General features: G+C 46.1%; 1 protein-coding gene across 1 annotated transcript in view; it reads right to left on the bottom strand.

Annotated features, from left to right (window-relative positions):
• Positions 1-7,297, bottom strand: part of LOC124554116 (immunoglobulin domain-containing protein oig-1-like) — a gene marked incomplete at its 5' end in the record, with an annotated part of 30,542 nt that extends 23,245 nt beyond the window's left edge. Inside the window, one exon of the mRNA XM_047128181.1 lies at positions 7,169-7,297. Coding sequence (XP_046984137.1) covers positions 7,169-7,297 — 129 coding nt within the window. The remainder of the gene's footprint in view (positions 1-7,168) is intronic.
• Positions 7,298-20,567: the final 13,270 nt, after the last annotated feature.

The raw sequence follows: 20,567 nt of genomic DNA, 5'->3' as shown, positions 1-20,567 counted from the left end.
TTGATGCGTGCCTGTATTCGTCGTGGCATACAATCTATAAGTTCATCAAGGCATTGTTGGTCCAGATTGTCCCATTCCTCAACGGCGATTCGGCGTAGATCCCTCAGAGCGGTTGGTGGGTCACGTCGTCCATAAACAGCTCTTTTCAATCTGTCCCAGGGCGCATGATGGGGGCGCGAATTGTCGTACACGAAGCCCAATGCCTCCCCAATATGTTACCGATATGGTTGCACTATCACTCAGACTGTAGCGCCTTTAACCGCTTGGCCACCATTTGAGTCGTAACACGACGTCCTGTTGCTGCATGAAAGCATTATTCAACATGGTGGCATTGCTGTCAGGGTTCTTCCGATCCATAACCCCTAGGTAGCGGACATCCATTGCAGTAGTAGCCCGCGGGTGGCCTGAAGGACGCATGTCATCGACAGTTCCTGTCTCTCTGTATCTCCTCCATGTCCGAACAACATCGCTTTGGTTCACTCCGAGACGCCTGCACACTTCCCTTCTTGAGAGCTTTTCCTGGCACGAAGTAACAATTCGGACACGATCGAACTGCGGTATTGACCGTCTAGGCATGGTTGAACTACAGACAACACGAGCCGTGTACCTCCTTCCTGGTGGAATGACTGGAACTGGTCGACTGCCGGACCCCCTCCGTCTAATAGGCGCTGCTCTGGGCGGGTTTAGTGACATCCTGAACAGCCAAAGGGACTGTGCCTGTGATGCAGTATCCACAGTCAACGTCTATCTTCAGCAGTTCTGGGAACCGGGGAGATGCAAAACTTTTTTTGATGTGTGTGTATTCTTACCACATGACTCATATTCCGTGGTGCCTAGTGAGAGCAGGTGAGATGCCGCATAGATTTCTCACAGAAATGAAAACAGAAAATAAACAGGTGTGAACTTTTTCTACAACAAGGGAATTTAAGAGTGAAAACTTCCAAAATGGAAAGCAAGATGCATAAGTTGTGGCACCTGTGTGGAACAGATAACAGGTACGTACGTCTGGACGTCTCTTCCTTACATATCACTGTTGCAAATGGATGTTACACCATTACACATATAGAAATTTGAATACAGCGAACAGACACGTCAATGACCGGACAGACGCTCCGTAATTATGTGAAAAAAGATATTGAGCATGAGGAGATTGGAACGCAGATCTCCCCGTTTACAGTCTAACACAGTGACTACACAACCACGACACGACCGACGTTGACGCTGCTCGACAATCACAAATTAAATTTGGACCGTTCGCTGTTTCTGTTTTGCTTCTTTTATTCCCACAGCTCGGAACATCGTCTTCCTGTTTTCATGTTTGATCTGTGCTCAGCTTTTGAAGTGCTGTCAAATGGGCCAACTTACCACTAAATTAGGGGGGGGAGGAGGGGGTGCAATGAGAAGTTTCCCTTGTCAGTTCCATCCTCCACCGACACCGCAGCCTGCTAAGTGGTCCGAGTTCTCGATAAGTGAAATAAAAAAAATAAAAAAATGTTAAAATGTGTGTGAAATCTTATGGGACTTAACTGCTAAGGCCATCAGTCCCTAAGCTTACACGCTACTTAACCTAAATTATCCTAAGGACAAACACACACACCCATGCCCGAGGGAGGACTCGAACCTCCGCCAGGATCAGCCGCACAGTCCATGACTGCAGCGCCCTAGACCGCGCGGCTAAGTGAAATCCCAAGGAAGAAGTTCCGCTCCTTTTCTCTACAAAGGCAGATCTGCAAGTACTGCTTCTGTTGAACTATTTCCTTATTGTGAACGCCAGTAGTGTTATATTTCAGTCAGCAACTTGAACTAGAGCATGGAAAGAAATGAGGCAGGGTTGCCACAAGTTCTGGAAATCAAGGAATTTCAAACGTGTGAAGGAAGTATCAAATTTGAAAAAAAAAAACTGGAAAAAATTCGTTTTTGTCCCAACATACGAAATGGTTTGTTTACTGAGCTGTCATGCATCGTCGCTGGCTGGACGCAGCTGAGAACGTGCGCCGCTTCCCTACTCCCTCCTTCCTACTGCTTCTCCCCATCCCCCCCCCCCCCCACCCTCATCTCGCAGTAAGTGCTGCCACCACATCTTTCCGCTAGCCTAGCAGCTGCCAACGGGAGGCAGTGAGGAGTGGTTTGTTTAGCCCCATTACACGATGCGCGTAGACTGTACACCTGTGCACCAGGGCTCCAAGCGTGCGTATCTGTTAACTACTTGCTGTTCATGTAGACCTATTACACCGTCCATGCGGGATATACTTGGCACATATTCGCAGTAGACAGTAATAGCACGCGAAACGCAAATAGAACCGTCTGCTCTGTTGTAAAGTCGTTCGTTCTACCAGGGAAAACAAAGGGGGGGGGGGGGGGGGGAGCGGGTAACACAGGAGCAGCATTCTTTCAAATTATTTACATGAACTCACAGTTCTTATTTAAAAAGAAATTGTTTTTATCATTATTTATTATGTAATTGTTATTTTCTTATGTAGGTTATTACTGTTCTGAATTACAGGATCGGCAGATAGTTTTGTATTACGACACTTCATTACACAGGTATATGTACACTACTGCCCATTAAAATTGCCACACCACGAAGATGTGCTACAGACGCGAAATTTAACCGACAGGAAGAAGATGCTGTGATATGCAAATGATTAGCTTTTCAGAGCATTCACACAAGGTTGGCGCCGGTGGCGACACCTACAACGTGCTGACATGAGGAAAGTTTCCAACCGATTTCTCACACACCAACAGCAGTTGACCGGCGTTGGCTGGTGAACCGTTGTTGTGATGCCTCGTGAAAGGAGGACAAATGCGTACCATCACGTTTCCGACTTTGATACAGGTCGGATTGTAGCCTATCGCGGTTTATCGTATCGCGACATTGCTGCTCGCGTTAGTCGAGATCCAGTGACTGTTAGCAGAATATGGAATCGGTAGGTTCAGGAGGGTAATACGGAACGCCGTGCTGGATCCCAACGGCCTCGTATCACTAGCAGTCGAGACGACAGGCACCTTACGCGCATGGCTGTAACGGATCATGCAGCCACGTCTCGTTCCCTGAGTCAACAGATGGGGAAGTTTGCGAGACAACAACCATCTCCACGAACAGTTCAACGACGTTTGCAGCAGCACGGACTATCAGCTGGGAGACCGTGGCTGCGGTTACCCTTGACGCTGCATCACAGACAGGATCGTCTACGATGGTGTACTCAACGATGAATCTGGGTGCACGAATGGCAAAACGTCATTTTTTCGGATGAATGCAAGTCCTGCTTACAGCATTACGATGGTGGCATTCGTGTTTGGCGACATCGTGGTGAATGCACATTGGAAGCGTGTATTCGTCATCGCCATACTGGCGTATCACCCGACGTGATGGTATGGGGTGCGGTTACACGTCTCGGTCACCTCTTGTTCGCATTGACGGCACTTTGAACAGTGGACATTACATTTCAGATGTGTTACGACCCGTGACTCTACCCTTCATTCTATCCCTGCGAAACCCTATATTTCAGCAGGATAATGCACGACTGCATGTTGCAGGTGCTGTACGGACCTTTCTGGATACAGAAAATTTCGACTGCTGCCCTGGCCAGCACATTCGCCAGGTCTCTCACCAATTGAAAACGTCTGGTCAATGGTGGCCGAGCAACTGGCTCGTCACAATACGCCAGTCACTACTCTAGATGAACTGTGGTATCGTGTTGAAGCTGCGTGGGCAGCTGTACCTGTACACGCCATCCAAGCTCTTTTTGACTCAATGCCCGGGCGTATCAAGGGCGTTATTACGGCCAGTGGTGGTTGTTCTGTGTACTGATTTTTCAGGATCTATGCACCCAAATTGCGTGAAAATGTAATCACATGTCAGTTCTAGTATAATATATTTGTCCAATGAATACCCGTTTATCATTGCACTACTTCTTGGTGTAGCTATTTTAATGGCCAGTAGTGTATTTATACAGCATTTTGCACGTGGAGGACCCACTTGTTTTTTGAGCTATTGCCATGGCAGTGACAATAAACTCTCGGATTGAGGCAGAACGACAACGAAAATGAAAAGCCAGATGTAATGGAGTTCGACCCTGGCTGAGAGCAAGGAACGAAGTCAGAGGATTATGAAAGAAGTGGGGCCCGAAATCCGCAAGTATTTCGGAACTTCATGAGGTTGGACATGGCCTGTTTCAAGAAGCTGCTGTGTATGATAGAAGATGGAATTAGCACGTGTGACACAGTCATCAGGGAAGCTGTCTCACCTTGTCTTAAGGAACAATTAAATCATATGTTTATATGTTTAGTGATCATACCAGCCTAGATCACTGGTAAAATACCGGTACATGCCCTGTTAAGTTGCAGGCTAGTTGTAACGTTACGTTTCCTGGCGACTGGTTAATCTTTTAAGGGTCTGGCTTTTAGCCACAGAATAGCACAGCCCATCATTTCAAAAGTTGTTGTGGGTGTATGCACCGCAATTTGCAACACTTTAAACGATCAGAACTTAAAAAGTGCGCTTGCGTTATTTGTCCAAGTGTGGAATTGGTATGCAATGTGCTACTCAGAGTTTTGCTGTCATCGCCTGTCGCGCTGGGCGAAACTTCAGAACTTTCTCACCATCACTGCCCGTTTCTCTTTTCTGGCATTCTGGAATACTGCAGGAGATTGCATTACGATACAAATCGAAAATCACTGTGTAACGTTGTATGCATATTACTGAGAAAGAAACGATTGCCAACATATCGTATTATGATTCAGCGGGTACATACATACATCTATCCTCGCTGTATACCTGAATTTAGACGCTTAACACCTCTTTGCTCCATTTCATTTCTACAATACGAAGTAATCAACAGAAAGAATGCTGTCACAAACAGCTAGTATACAAGACAGTATACTGACAAAAAAGAAAAAAAAATATATTTTTGCATTTATGAAAACCTGTGTTCGCACTACTTAACGGTGATATTCCTATTTACAGACTACATCACGTGTCCTGTGCTCTAAATATCTGTCATCGACCGGCGATACAACGTGATATGATAGGCTTAGAAGGGCGCAAGGCAGTCTCGATTTCAGTGGTTCGGAAATTAACTTGCTATGTTTGGTCGAATTCGAATGTACACTATGTGATCAAAAGTATCCGGGCACCCTCTAAAACACGTTTTTCGTATTAGGTGCGTTGTGCTGCCACCCACTGCCAGGTACTCAAAATTAGCGACCTCAGTACTCATTAGGCATGGGGCGCTCCTCCGAACTGACGGACTTGGAACGTGGTCAGGCGATTGGGTGTTACTTGTGTCATACGTCTGTACGCGAGATTTAGACACTCCTAAACATCCGTAGGTCTGCTGTTTCCGATGTGATAGTGAAGTGGAAACGTGAAGAGACACGTACAGCACAAAAGCGTACAGGCCGACCTCGTCTGTTGACTGACAGGAACTGCCGACAGTTGAAGAGGGTCGTAATGTGTAGTAGGCAGACATCTATCCTGACTGCCACACAGGAATTCCAAACTACATCAGGATCCACTGCAAGTACTATGACAGTTTGGCGGAAGGTGAGAAAACTCGGATTTCATGGCCGAGAAGCTGCTCATGAGCCACACATCACACCAGTAAATGTCGAACGACGCCCCGCTTGGCGTAGGGAGCGTAAACATTGGACGACTGAACAGTGGACAAACGTTGTGTGGAGTGACGAATCTTGGTACATAATGTGGCGATCTGATGCCACGGTGTGGGTATGGTGAATGCCCGGTGAACGTCATCTGCCAGCGTGTGTAGTGCCAACAGTAAAATTCGGAGGCGGTGGTGTTAATGTTTTTCTTGGAGGGGGTTTGCACCCCTTGTTTTGCGTGTCACTATCACAGCACAGGTCTACATTGATGTTTTAAGCACTTTCTTACTTCCCACTGTTAAAGAACAATTTTGGGGATGGCGATTGCTTCTTTCAACACGATCGAGCGCCTGTTCATGATGCACGGCCTGTGGTTACACGACAATAACATGTGTAATGGACTGGCCTGCACAGAGTCCTGACCTGAATCCTACAGAACACCTTTGGGATGTTTTGGAACGCCCACTCCGTGCCAGGCCTCACCGACCGACATCGATACCTCTCCTCCGTGAAGAATGGGCTGCAATTCTGCAAGAAACCTTCCAGCACCTCATTGAATGGAAGCTGTCATCAAGGCTAAGGGTCGGCCAACACCATACTGAAATCCAGCATTACCGATGGAGGGCGTGACGAACTTGTCAGACAATTTCAGCTAGGTATCCGGGTACTTTTGATCACATAATTTATGCATTCGTAATATGAAAACATGCAGCGTATCGTAATACGAAAATGCGCATCGTACACGCTGTTGCACATCGAATATCTTTTCAAAACGCGTTTTTTTTAATTTTTATTTTTTTGCTTCCTCCTGGAGTTCGTTTTGTAAAAGTGCCAAGAAGTTCTATGCTGGTCTATAAAAGCTTAACTATTCAAAGAATTGTTAAGTTTTACAGTTGTAAGGGTAAGTACGAGTATACTGTCATTCAATACGGCAATAGTATATTTTCATCCGCGAAAAAACATATTTTTAACCGGGAAATCCGGGAATTTTTTCCTTTATCCGAGTATACACCCTGATAAGTGAACACGGGGTTCGTTTTCGACAGTGTTCAACAACGTGGGACCACCAGAAGACACCTGAGCATGATCCCAGTAGATGTGTTGAAACGGCGAATCTGTAGAGGAACTATGGGAAGGAATGTGAACTGTCCTCCAGATACAAAAACAGTCCGTCTTCAGGCCACAAGCGGCCCATTGGGACCATCCGACCGCCATGTCATCATCAGATGAGGATGCGGATATGAGGAGAGTGTGGTCAGCACACCGCTCTCCCGGTCGTTGTGACGGTTTTCTTTGACCGGTGCCGCTACTATTCGGTCGAGTAGCTCCTCAATTGACATCACGAGGCTGAGCGCACCCAGAAAAATGGCAACAGCGCATGGCGGCCCGGATGGTCACCCATCCAAGTGCCGGCCACGCCCAACAGTGCTTCGGTGATCTGACGGGAACCGGTCTATCCACTGCGGCAAGGCCGTTGCCCACTCCAGATACAGATGGTGTCCAGTTCATTGTGAACAGCCGCTAAACCCAACCGACTGGTATGGGTGGTGAGTGCGGTGCTCACGTCTTTGTGGTTGTAGTAGGCCACGTCTCTGTGGTTGTAGTAGGCGTTCTGCTGGTGGGGGACCTCGTCCACGACGCGCGTGCGGTGCGCCAACCTGCGGACCGCGCCGCCGCCCGCCCGCTGGTTCCGGCCGCCCACGCCTCCCGCCACCCTGGCGCCGGCTCCGCCCCCGCGCGCCGCCTCCGCCGCCCCCGGCAGCAGCGCCGCCACCAGCGCTGCGATCACCAGCCAGCGGGCGACTCCTCTGCGCAGCCTCATGCCGCTGCCCCTGCAAACACCAAAGTTTCTGAATGCCCATCTGCCGCAACCTCACCACAGGATCGAAACCTATTCCAAAATGACTTGCAAGTTCAATCTTTAGTAAGGCTCATTTGAAAGAACATTTACGAGAGGAAAAATAATGACTTATTTTGAGCATCAAGAGGCCGACATAAAAGGAATGTCTGGGAGTTGCAGAGATCAACCTTCTATGGGTTGTATGTACCCTTAAACTGGTACACCTGCCAAATATCGTGTAGGGCCCCGCGAGCACACAGAAATGACGCAACACGACGTCGGATGGACTCGACTAATGTCTGCAGTAGTGCTGGAGGGATTGAGTGATTGACTGATTTTAACAGGAGAGCTAAAACAGCTTAGTTCTGACCCGCCACTGCCCGCACCGATACTAGGTTTATTGTGCGGTATCGCTCCCTGTATATCTAGTAAAGCCAACCACTGCCCTTAAATAGTGTAAGGAGTCCCTCTACCATGTTTTCGTTAGACACAGTTTCTTCAGATCTAGTCGTCCCGAAGATTCTGTATCCTTTACTCTCCAATGCCATGCATTCAGAGATTAGGTGTGATGCAGTTTCTTCACCCTCATCACAGATCCTACATTTAGGGTCCTCTCCCATTATACCCATTGTGTGTAGGTGTTTTTTGAAATTCCCATGGCCGGTCATCAGTCCAGTCATGAGTTTGATCTCTTTCCTGTTCAATCACCGGCCGCGGTGGTCTCGCGGTTCTAGGCACTCAGTCCGGAACCGCGGGACTGCTACGGTCGCAGGTTCGAATCCTGCCTCGGGCATGGATGTGTGTGATGTCCTTAGGTTAGTTAGGTTTAAGTAGTTCTAAGTTCTAGGGGACTGGTGACCTAAGATGTTAAGTCCCATAGTGCTCAGAGCCATTTTCCTGTTCAATCCCAGAATTACAGAGCTTCTTTTAAAACATGGCTTCGGCATAATTACCTTACCACGTTTTTGTTTATGGACCTTGGTCCAATATCCTACGTGCTGTTTCCTAAGCCAGTTCCGTAGTTCTAATTTGATCATAGCCTTGGTGATTGTCAAGACAGGTTCCGGTCCAATAAATGGAGTTGTTGCCCCCATACCAGCCAATCTATCGGCTTGTTCATTGCCACAGATCCCTGAATGGCCAGGGACCCACACTAGGTTCACCCTTCCCCCTAGCTTCACCAAAGCCCTGTGACAATCTGCAACACTGTTAGATCTTTTTGCAGGAGCTGCCAATGATTTCAGGGCTGCCTGGCTGTCTGAGTAGATGTAGATGCTACGGTCATTGTAGCACCTACTCATATTCTGCTCCTCACATGCCCTGATTGCAGTAATTTCGGCTTGGAATACAGAGGCCAGCTTCCCTAGAGAGATGCTGCTCTCCAGGCTTGGCTGAACCCCGTACAACCCTGCCCCAACGCCTTGATCTGTTTTCGACCCATCGGTTAACCAAACGATGTCCCCCGTATGGTGTCAAACTGTTTTCTCCCACTGCTCCCTACTTTCAATTATTATGTTGTAAGGCTTGTCGAAGTAGTCAGGAGTTATTATATAGTCAGCGGCATTTCCCCAGCCATACCTATATTTACCTCATTCACTATGTTAGTGTGCGATTCTGGATATCCAAATGAGACCCAGTTTTGGCCAGTTTTAAGTCTGTATGCCCCAGCTGCTGCCTCCATCTTGACCCAAAGGTGAAAGTGGAGGCATATCCAGCATGGCTTCCATTCCAGCAATAGGTGTGCTGCAAATTCCGCCCGTTATCGCTAAGGAGGCCAATCTCCGCACCTTAGCAAGCTCTTCAGCAGCAACCTGCTGTTCTTCCTTCTTCCACCACACTACGGCCCCATAGGAAATCCTAGGTCTAACCACTGTGGTGTATATCCAGTGCATACCCCAGGGGCAGTGCTGGAGGGAACTGACACCATGAATCCGTAAGAGTACGAGGGCCTGGGGATCTCTTCTCAACAGCACGTTACAACGCATCCCAGATATGTTCAATAAAGTTAATATCTGGGGAGTTTGGTGGCCAGCGGAAGTGTTTAAACTCAGAATAGTGTTCCTGGAGCCACTCTGTAACAATTCTGAACGTGTGGGGTGTCGCATTCTCCTGCTGGAATTTCCCAAGTCCGTCGGAATGCACAATAGACATGAATGGATGCAGATGATCAGACAGGATGCTTATGTAGGTGTTGCGGCGGTGTGGTTCCTTTCGCCCTTTTTAAAAGCACCTACCTGTGAGCTCGTTGCAGGAGATGGCCGGTAGGAAAGCCGAGCAGAAACCTACCACACTGCAGGTCGCACCACGCTACTTACAACGTAACTACACTACTGGCCATTAAAATTGCTACACCAAGAAGAAATGCAGATGATAAACGGGTATTCATTAAACAAATATAGCCGCTCGGGATTAGCCGAGCGGTCTAGGGCGCTGCAGTCATGGACTTTGCGGCTTGTCCCGGCGGAGGTTCGAGTCCTCCCTCAGGCATGGGTGTGTGTGTTTCTCCTTAGGATAATTTAGGTTAAGTAGTGTGTAAGCTTATGGACTGATGACCTTAGCAGTTAGGTTCCGTAAGATTCCACACAAACATTTTTTTTTTGACAAATATACATTTTCACGCAATTCAGGTGCATAGATCCTGAGAAATCAGTACCCAGAACAACCACCTCTGGCCGTAATAACGGCCTTCATACGCCTGGGCATTGAGTCAAACAGAGCTCGGATGGCGTGTACAGGTACAGCTGCCTACGCAGCTTCAACACGATACCACAGTTCATCAACAGCAGTGACTGGCGTATTGTGACGAGCCAGTTGCTCGGCCACCGTTGACCAAACGTTTTCAATTGGTGAGAGATCTGGAGAAAGTGCTGGCCGGGGCAGCAGTCGAACATTTTCTGTATCCAGAAAGGCCCGTACAGGACCTGGAACATGCGGTCGTGCATTATCCTGCTGAAATGAAGGCTTCGAAGGGATCGAATGAAGGGTAGAGCCACGGGTTGTAACATATCTGAAATGTAACGTCCACTGTTCAAAGTGACGGCAAAGCGAACAAGAGGTGACTGAGAGGTGTAACCAATGGCACCCCACACCATCACGCCGGGTGATACGGCAGTATGGCGATGACGAATACACGCTTCCAATGTGCGTTTACCGCGATGTCGCCAAACACGGATGCGACCATCATGATGCTGCAAACAGAACCTGGATTCATCCGAAAAAATGAAGTTTTGTCAATCGTGCATCCAGTTTCGTCGTTGAGTACACCATCGCAGGCGCTCCTGTGTGTGATGCAGCGTCAAGGGTAACCGCAGCCACGGTCTCCGAGCTGATAGTCCGTGCTGCTGCAAACGTCGTCGAACTGTTCGTGCAGATGGTTTCTGTCTTGCAAACGTCCCCATCTGTTGACTCGGGGATCGAGACGTGGCTGCACGATCCGTTACAGCCGTGCGGATAAGATGCCTGTCATCTCGACTGCTAGTGATACGAGGCCGTTGGGATCCAGCACGGCGTTCCGTATTACCCTCCCGAATCCACCGATTCCATATTCTGCTAACAGTCATTGGATCTCGACCATCGCGAGCAGCAATGTCGCGATACGATAAACCGCAATCGCGATAGGCTACAATCCGACCTTTATCAAAGTCGGAAACGTGATGATACGCAGTTCTCGTCCTTACACGAGGCATCACAACAACGTTTCACCAGGGAACGCCGGTCAACTGCTGTTTGTGTGTGAGAAATCGGTTGGAAACTTTCCTCATGTCAGCACGTTGTAGGTGTCGCCACCGGCGCCTACGTTGTGTGAATGCTCTGAAAAGCTAATCATTTGCATATCACAGCATCTTCTTCCTGTCGTTTAAATTTCGCGTCTGTAGCACGCCAATTTCGTGGTGTAGCAATTTTAATGGCAGTAGTGTATTGTGCTACACTGTCGTAAAACTTTCTCACGCTAATTCGTACAGCGTTCATCAATAGAACAGTGATCTACATATTTACTTTACACCACATTCACGCATCATACACACAACTAAAAGCATACAAAAAACTGTACAAACATGAACAAAATAAGAAATAAACAGAAATTCACAAAAATATTATCTTCACCTGTACCTTGAATGTCTCTTTGCACTTTGTACTCTGGTGGATGAAAGTTAGAACTATGTACTCGGCTTAACCCGCTTCAAAAAAATGGTTCAAATGGCCGCAGCGATTTCGGAGGCGTCCGCATCTCGTGGTCGTGTGGTAGCGTTCTCGCTTCCTACGCCCGGGTTCCCGGGTTCGATTCCCGGCGGGGTCAGGGATTTTGTCTGCCTCGTGATGACTGGGTGTTGTGTGCTGTCCCTAGGTTAGTTAGGTTTAAGTAGTTCTAAGTTCTAGGGGACTGATGACCATAGATGTTAAGTCCCATAGTGCGCAGAGCCATTTGAACCTTTTCGGAGGCTTGATGTTTTATTGGATTTCTGATATTCACGGTAAATTCGTGAAAAGGTCATACGGGAAAATTCCCACTTCATCACTACCTCGGAGATGCTGTGTACTATCGCTCGCGCGCCGACTGTAACACCACGTTCGAACTCAATTAAATCTTGAGAACCTGCCATTGTAGCAGCAATGACCGACGTAACAGCTGCGCCAGACACTTGCCTTATGTAGACGTTTCCGACCGCAGCGCCGTATTCTGCCTGTTTACGTATCTCTGTATTTGAATATGCATGCTTATACCAGTTGGTTGGTTGGTTTTGGGGAAGGAGACCAGACAGCGTGGTCATCGGTCTCATCGGATTAGGGAAGGATGGGGAAGGAAGTCGGCCGTGCCCTTTCAGAGGAACCATCCCGGCATTTGCCTGGAGTGATTTAGGGAAATCACGGAAAACCTAAATCAGGACGGCCGGACGCGGGATTGAACCGTCGTCCTCCCGAATGCGAGTCCAGTGTCGAACCACTGCGCCACCTCGCTCGATTTATACCAGTTCTTGTAGTGTGTTCACCGCAGAGCTTCTAGCCATTCGCAGGGCCCTCCGTTTTGTTCTTCAAGCCTCCCTCCACAGTGTTTTAATTTGTTCAGACTCAATGAGCAGCCTGCAGGCTATCGATCCACGCTACTCTCGTCACCTTTTGGTCTCTGCTATCCATGACCCTCCCTCTGCCCTTGAGCGTGCCGCCTGTACACTTGTTTTTCTCTGGGTCCCAAGCCCCTGACCGTTTGGCTAGAGAAGCAGATCCCCCCCTCCCATTTCCTTTCATGATTCGAACTGCAGATAGGCAGATCTACGTCAAATCTCTCTTTACCCAAAATTGGAATGCCATCTGGAGCACTACTGCTCACAGTAATAGACTCCGCACAATTAAAGAGTCTACTGCACTTTGGCACTCTTCTTTCCACTCCTCTCGGAAGGAGTCCACAGTTTTATGCCGTTTACGCATTGGTGATACCTGGCTCTCCTAGTGTTTCCTCCTACGTAAAAACCCACCCCCACAATGTGGTTGTGGAGCCAAGCTGACGATATCGCACAGATTGGTGGAATGCCCCCCTCTTGCCGATTCCTTACTTTTAATATTAGTAGACGATCCACAAATGGTTGAATTGGTCCTGTTTCCTCTGTGAAAATGGTTTTTATTTCCAGATATAAGGTTCCACTTTAGTCTTGGAGCAGGGGCAGGTTGGTTGTGGTAGGGACTTCTTTTCCAGTCTGCTCGGTCTGTGACCCCATGACTGCCTCCTTTTATGCCTTTTACTGTGTGCGTTTAATGTCCATTATTTTATAATTTGATTCCCCTGACTGAATCCGTCCACTTTTAGTGGACACTCTTTCTTCTCTGACTAACTTGGGGAATCGCGAAAGTAATGACCTCGTCGTTTGGTCCCATAACCCCTCTCAATCAATCAGTCGAAATGGAACTCATCACTCAAGGCAGCTCTGCTCCAGTCAATGAGATTCCCGGGCGAAGACGTGTCTGCAGATGCCCTCGACAGCCGTGGCATGCCAGGCTGACTCCAACGACCAGGTGTGATGGGTCTGGGGTGCCATTTCATTTCATAGGAGGCCCCTTTGGTTGCCACCCGTGCCACCCATAAAGCGCAGCGGAACATCTACGAAATTCTATACCGCGTTTTTCGGCCCTTAATGGCAAGCCATCCTAGGCTTACATTTCAGCAAGATAATGCCCGCCCGCACACCTTGAGACTTCCTACTTCCTGTCTTCATGCTTCCCAGACCCTACATCGGCCAGCAAGGTCACCGGATCTGTCCCCAATTTAGAATGTTTGGAATATTACGGGCAGAGCCCTCCACCTGGAATCGGATTTTGTCGATCTAAACCGCAAGTTGGACAAAATTTGTTTGTTTGTCCTCAGGAGGACGTCCAACAGCTCTCTCCATCAATGCTAAGCCGCATTACTGCTTCCATAAGGGCCAGATGTTTACCAACGCATTGCTGACTTGCTCAGTTTGTGAGGCTCTTTGTCTTGAATAAATCATCCAACATTTCTGAAATTGTAGTCAATTGTTTGTCTGTACATCTAATCCACTTCTGCCGATTTCCGTGCCATTCGGATAATCTGCAAATCACATTTAACTGCCTGGCAGTTGGTTCATCGAACCATCTTCACTATTCTCTATCATTTCAATCTCGTATAGCGTGAGGAAAGAACGAACACCTATATCTTCCCGTACGAACTCTGATTTCCCTTATTCTATCATAGTGATCGTTTCTCCCTATGTAGAACAGCGCCAACAAAATATTTTCACATTCGGGAGAGAAAGTTGGTGATCGGAATTTCGTGAGAAGATTCCTCCGCAACGAAAAACGCCTGTGTTTTAATGATATCCATTCCAAATCCTGTATCATTTCAGTGACACTCTCTTCCCTATTTCGCTATAATACAAAACGTGCTGCCCTTCTTTGAACTGTTTCGATGTAATCCGTCAGTCCTATGTGGTAAGGATCTCACAGCAGTATTCTAAAAGAGGACGGATTAGCGTAGTGTAGGCGGTCTCCTTAGTAGGTCTGTTACATTTTCTAAGGGTCTTACCAATAAAACGCAGTCTTTGGTTAGCCTTTCCCACAACATTCTCTGTGTGTTCCTTCTAATTTAAGTTGTTCGTAGTAGTAATTCCTAGGTATTTAGTTGAATTTACAGCCTTTATATTTGGTTGATTTATCCTGTAACCGACGTTAAACGGATTCCTTTTAGCATTCATGTGGATGACCACCTTCGTGGTGCATCATATTTTTTTTTTATCTTTCTTTCTCTTATACTGTATTTCAGTTTCCCTCAAATCACTAGTTCAGATTTTTGGCAAATCTAGACCTAATGCTGGTCGATTTGATAGCCGATTAATGACCCTCGAAGTCGATGGGACGTTAGACCTAGTCTTCCTTTCTTCAGTAGGCAACTTTTCCATTTCCCACTCATAGTTTGACTACAATTCGGACCAAAATCCATTGTGTAATTTTTAGGGAGTCTAGTCTTTGCTGTTGCGCGGTCTAGCCGCGCAGTCCGGGAGGCCTTGCCATGGTTCGCGCGGCTTCCCCCGTCGAAGGTTCGAGTCGTCCCCCATGACTGAGCAGTTTGTTCCCTTAGGAACTTACCACAACTTTTTTTTTCTGGTCTTTGCTCCACTCAGTCATTTGACCAGCAAGAAGTCGTTTGGCGAATATGGCCAATGAAACATCAGTTCCATGTTTTACTCCTTGAAGTTATCAACTGTTTGACTTGACGTGGTATCAGCTGGCATTAACATGAGAATGGTGGCACGCTTTCCGTTGTCTTTTGGTCATTTCGTCGATGACTTTTCTGAAACAAATTGTTATATACCATTGAGCATTAACTGATCCTAGATCCTTTAAAGCGACGTTCGCGACATGAGCAGTGTAAAAATGGTTCAAACGGCTCTGAGCACTATGGGACTTAACTTCTGAGGTCATCAGTCCCCTACTTAAACCTAACTAACCTAAGGACATCAAACACATCCATGCCCGAGGCAGGATTCGAACGTGCGACCGTAGCGGTCGCGCGGTTCCAGACTGAGGCGCCAAGAACCGCTCGGCCACCCCTGCCGGCATGAGCAGTGTACCCAAAGAAAGAAGCCATCATTTTCTCGGAAGTGAAACTGGCGACAAATTCCGCCATGTGCAAGATACCGTATTATAGTTTTGTTATTACCCAATGATGTTTCAGTATTTTACGTGTCGTCATCGGTGGGATTTTTGTTTATTTTAGTTCTGAGCAGGACGATGTGGCCGAGCGGTTCAAAAGTATTTTACTTCTAAAGGAGCGATTATTAGGTGGCAAATACACTCCTGGAAATGGGAAAAAGAACACATTGACACCGGTGTGTCAGACCCACCATACTTGCTCCGGACACTGCGAGAGGGCTGTACAAGCAATGATCACACGCACGGCACAGCAGACACACCAGGAACCGCGGTGTTGGCCGTCGAATGGCGCTAGCTGCACAGCATTTGTGCACCGCCGCCATCAGTGTCAGCCAGTTTGCCGTGGCATACGGAGCTCCATCGCAGTCTTTAACACTGGTAGCATGCCGCGACAGCGTGGACGTGAACCGTATGTGCAGTTGACGGACTTTGAGCGAGGGCGTATAGTGGGCATGCAGGAGGCCGGGTGGACATACCGCCGAATTGCTCAACACGTGGGGCGTGAGGTCTCCACAGTACATCGATGTTGTCGCCAGTGGTCGGCGGAAGGTGCACGTGCCCGTCGACCTGGGACCGGACCGCAGCGACGCACGGATGCACGCCAAGACCGTAGGATCCTACGCAGTGCCGTAGGGGACCGCACTGCCACTTCCCAGCAGATTAGGGACACTGTTGCTCCTGGGGTATCGGCGAGGACCATTCGCAACCGTCTCCATGAAGCTGGGCTACGGTCCCGCATACCGTTAGGCCGTCTTCCGCTCATGCCCCAACATCGTGCAGCCCGCCTCCAGTGGTGTCGCAACAGGCGTGAATGGAGGGACGAATGGAGACGTGTCGTCTTCAGCGATGAGAGTCGCTTCTGCTTTGGTGCCAATGATGGTCGTATGCGTGTTTGGCGCCGTGCAGGTGAGCGCCACAATCAGGACTGCATACGACCGAGGCACACAGGGCCAACACCCGGCATCATGGTGTGGGGAGCGATCTCCTACACTGGCCATACACCACTGGTGATCGTCGAGGGGACACTGAATAGTGCACTGTACATCCAAACCGTCATCGAACCCATCGTTCTACCATTCCTAGACCGGCAAGGGAACTTGCTGTTCCAACAGGACAATGCACGTCCGCATGTATCCCGTGCCACCCAACGTGCTCTAGAAGGTGTAAGTCAACTACCCTGGCCAGCAAGATCTCCGGATCTGTCCCCCATTGAGCATGTTTGGGACTGGATGAAGCGTCGTCTCACGCGGTCCGCACGTCCAGCACGAACGCTGGTCCAACTGAGGCGCCAGGTGGAAATGGCATGGCAAGCCGTTCCACAGGACTACATCCAGCATCTCTACGATCGTCTCCATGGGAGAATAGCAGCCTGCATTGCTGCGAAAGGTGGATATACACTGTACTAGTGCCGACATTGTGCATGCTCTGTTGCCTGTGTCTATGTGCCTGTGGTTCTGTCAGTGTGATCATGTGATGTATCTGACCCCAGGAATGTGTCAATAAAGTTTCCCCTTCCTGGGACAATGAATTCACGGTGTTCTTATTTGAATTTCCAGGAGTGTATGTTACATCACTGAACTGAGGCGCTGTATGTTGTTCAACTTACAGTATGCTTAAATATTGAGCTCTGAGTACTAAATGTGGAAATAATACGGTTACGTATTTGTTCACATCTCTCATATGACGCTATTAGTTGTGTATGCTGTTAGCTTTTTACCTGCCATACAATCTATATCTTGTTATGTGCAAACAACAGAAGGTGATTTTCATTTTTCTGCTTTGCGGTCACTTCAGATTGAGATTCGCTATATATCACGTTATTTAGCGCGTTACTTTCGATTTTTTTATGTTGTGGTCTTGCTTTTCTTGTTTGTGATGTGTTAAAGCACTTATTTCTTTCGCTGCTGTCATTTCTTGCTGTCACACAACCATTCGTTATAATTATAAACGAAGTTCAAGGTTTCTGCAGCCATTTCACGTGTCTAACAGCAAGAAGTGCCAGCAGTAACAAGTGCTTAGTTATAAACAATGGAAGCAAGACCACAATATTTTGTTGTCTCTTATACAATTATTACTTGACTTGGCAAGTTTTGATAACATGTTTCAAGTTTATATCCAAATTTGATTTTACTATAGGAATTAGTGCTAATGTTAGTCTGCGACTCAAAAATTACTGTGGGCCATCAGGTAAAAAAATAGAAATCCGTTATTTATAAACGCGTTAGGCGACGGTGGTTTACTAACAATTAGTGAATTTCACAGTTTGATATTTGTAAAATTTACCCAGTACGCTTACTATGTAAAATGATCAAACTGAAATATTGTTATACAAATTTCGTGATAGTAAATAACTTTTAGACCTAAAGCAAATAATATAAGGAAAAAAGTTGTCTTTTGGCCATTCGCAAATAAATGCTCCAGATATACCATGAACAAAAAGCAATCATCCAGCATACGTAGGACAGTTTCCGCTCCAATCTGTAAGTACATATATAAATGAAAAAAAAAATTAAAGCCCGGAACGGAAGATGCCTCCATTTAAATTATTCCATCCAGGCTGTAGAAACGTATGTGGAAGATATTAGGTCGTAAATTAGCTAGAATATCTGTGCAGAGAACAAAATTTGTCACTGGCATAAAACAAGTGCAACAAAATTTGTACAGGAGGGCATTGATCAAGCAGAAGAGGTCAAAATGTTCAAATATCTAGGAGAGATAATTCAGGACAATTCCTTAGAAAAGTCATCCATAAATGAACGGACACACAAAGTGGAAGGGGCACATGGAATAACAAAAAATATTAGCAATAAAATGTGCATATCAAGAAATGCAGAAATAATGGATTACAACACGCAAGTGAAACCAAAAGTCCAATACAGAAGTGAATGCCTAGCCTGGAATCACAAATGAGACAACCTGGGAATAAATTACAGAGAAGAAAATGAGGAAAATTCCAGGTCTAATAAGAACCACGTAAGCTTCGACATTAAGAAGCTGTGCTGTAATATATCAGAAATAACAGACGCAATAAGAAGTATAGAAATGGCTTTTCACATGCACAATAAAAAAATCTTTGTGTATCATTACAGAATTGAGGTATTACAATGTGGTGATTAAAACCGATTGACCTTATGCCATAGAATGCCACACCGTAACTACAATCAAACAGTAAAATAATTTGGAGGAGAAAGGAAGAAGAATAATTCGAAATATTTTCGGTACGAAGTATGAAAACAGAATTTGGAAACTCACAAAGAACAAGAAGGTGCATAAAAAAACTAAGAATATAATAGATGCAACGAGAAGACGAACTATGTACATTTTATGATGGCTTAAAAAGAACAGGTAGCTGAAAAGGAAGTTCAACTTCGGTGACAGAATTCCAAAAACCCAAATTTGACGGTTTATGGAACTTAAGAAAGATATATACCGGGTGATTCACGAAGATATGCAAATATTTTAATCTTTCATTCTACAAGTAAAACTAAAGAAAAAAGTTCATAGAAACATAGGTCCGCAAATGTTCAGTTGCAGAGTTATGGCTAATCTTTTGCCTGAAATTTAGCAACTTCTATAACACTCAGATCGCCCGATTTAACACCAATGGATTTTTGTGTATGGGGATGGATGAAAGACATAGTTTATCAGAACAAAGTCAATAGACGTGAGGCATTACTTGTTCGCATTGTAAATGCAATAGACGAAATAAAGAACAACCCAGTGAAACTGAAACGAGCAACAAAATCAGTTCATGCACGTGCAGCTAAATCCATTTAACTCGTTGGAGGCATTTCTGAACATTTATTGTGAGTTTGTATGTACACTGTACAACTTCCTTAACAATGAGCTTCGTTTTTTCCGGTTTAACATGAATTCACGTGTGCTACAGCATTAATAAAAGCAGATTATCTGACACATTCATACAGTTTCAGTTAACATTATTACCATAATTATTCCAATATTAAATTCTCAACAATTTCTGTTGAAAACTTTCTGCAATTGTGAGGAATTTAAAAAATAAATTGGGCCAAGTGGTTGATAAATCAAAAATTTTACGAAATTACTTCTTTGCTTGTCTGGATGTTCTGGAAAACTACTGCAGATACACGTCTGGGACATGTTTTATTAGATTCACCAAATGAGTAATAACAAAATAAATGGAAATCATGCTTTACTTTAACCCCGTACAGTTGCTAAATTTCAGGCAAAACGTTTTATTAGCCGTAACTCCGTAACTAAACATTTGCGGACCTATGTTTGTACGAACTTTTTTCTTTAGTTTTACTTGTAGGGTAACATATTAAAATATTTACATATATTCGTGAATCGTCCTGTAGAAGTTAGGAATATAGACAAAGACATAGAAAAGACATGAATTCAGGGAGAACGTACCAAAAGTCAAAGGTTCTCAGAAGAAAACACAGGAAAAGTGGAAGGGCAAGGACAGAAGAAAGAAGAGAACAACAGAGAGCAAGAATGGAGAAGTATTGCGAAGAAGAAGAAGAGGAAGGGGAGAGAGAAAGAGAGAGAGAGAATAAGTTATCTATCAGCTGTTTCACACGGTTCTGGTTTGCCGAAATTCGAATAACATAATAGTAATAATAAAGAAAAAATGAGATTGTCATATATTTCGGGAAATTTATACAGGTTGAATTACAGTACGCTAAACAAGCAAATCAAGTAATCAGGTAACTCCAGGAAAAGAAATTAACACCTTGCTGGATCCGAGGTATTGAAAGATTTAAAAATACACGACAAAAGCGAAGGAAACAGCAGAGAGAGGTATTTACAGAAGTGTTAAATTTAGAGGACTTTCAAGATTTAAAAATACACGACAAAAGCGAAGGAAGCAGCAGTGAGAGGTATTTGCAGACGTAAAGTGTTAAATTTAGAGGACTTTCGAGGCATAAGCAGTAAGTGAAATGCGTAATTGCCTGAAGAAGGAAAAGTGGAAAAGAGTGCT

The sequence above is a fragment of the Schistocerca americana genome, chromosome 11 (genome assembly GCF_021461395.2).
Source record: "Schistocerca americana isolate TAMUIC-IGC-003095 chromosome 11, iqSchAmer2.1, whole genome shotgun sequence".
NCBI classification, from domain to species: Eukaryota; Metazoa; Arthropoda; class Insecta; order Orthoptera; family Acrididae; genus Schistocerca; species Schistocerca americana.
Note: the sequence above shows the minus strand (reverse complement) of the source record. Positions and strands in the feature narration are given on the sequence as shown.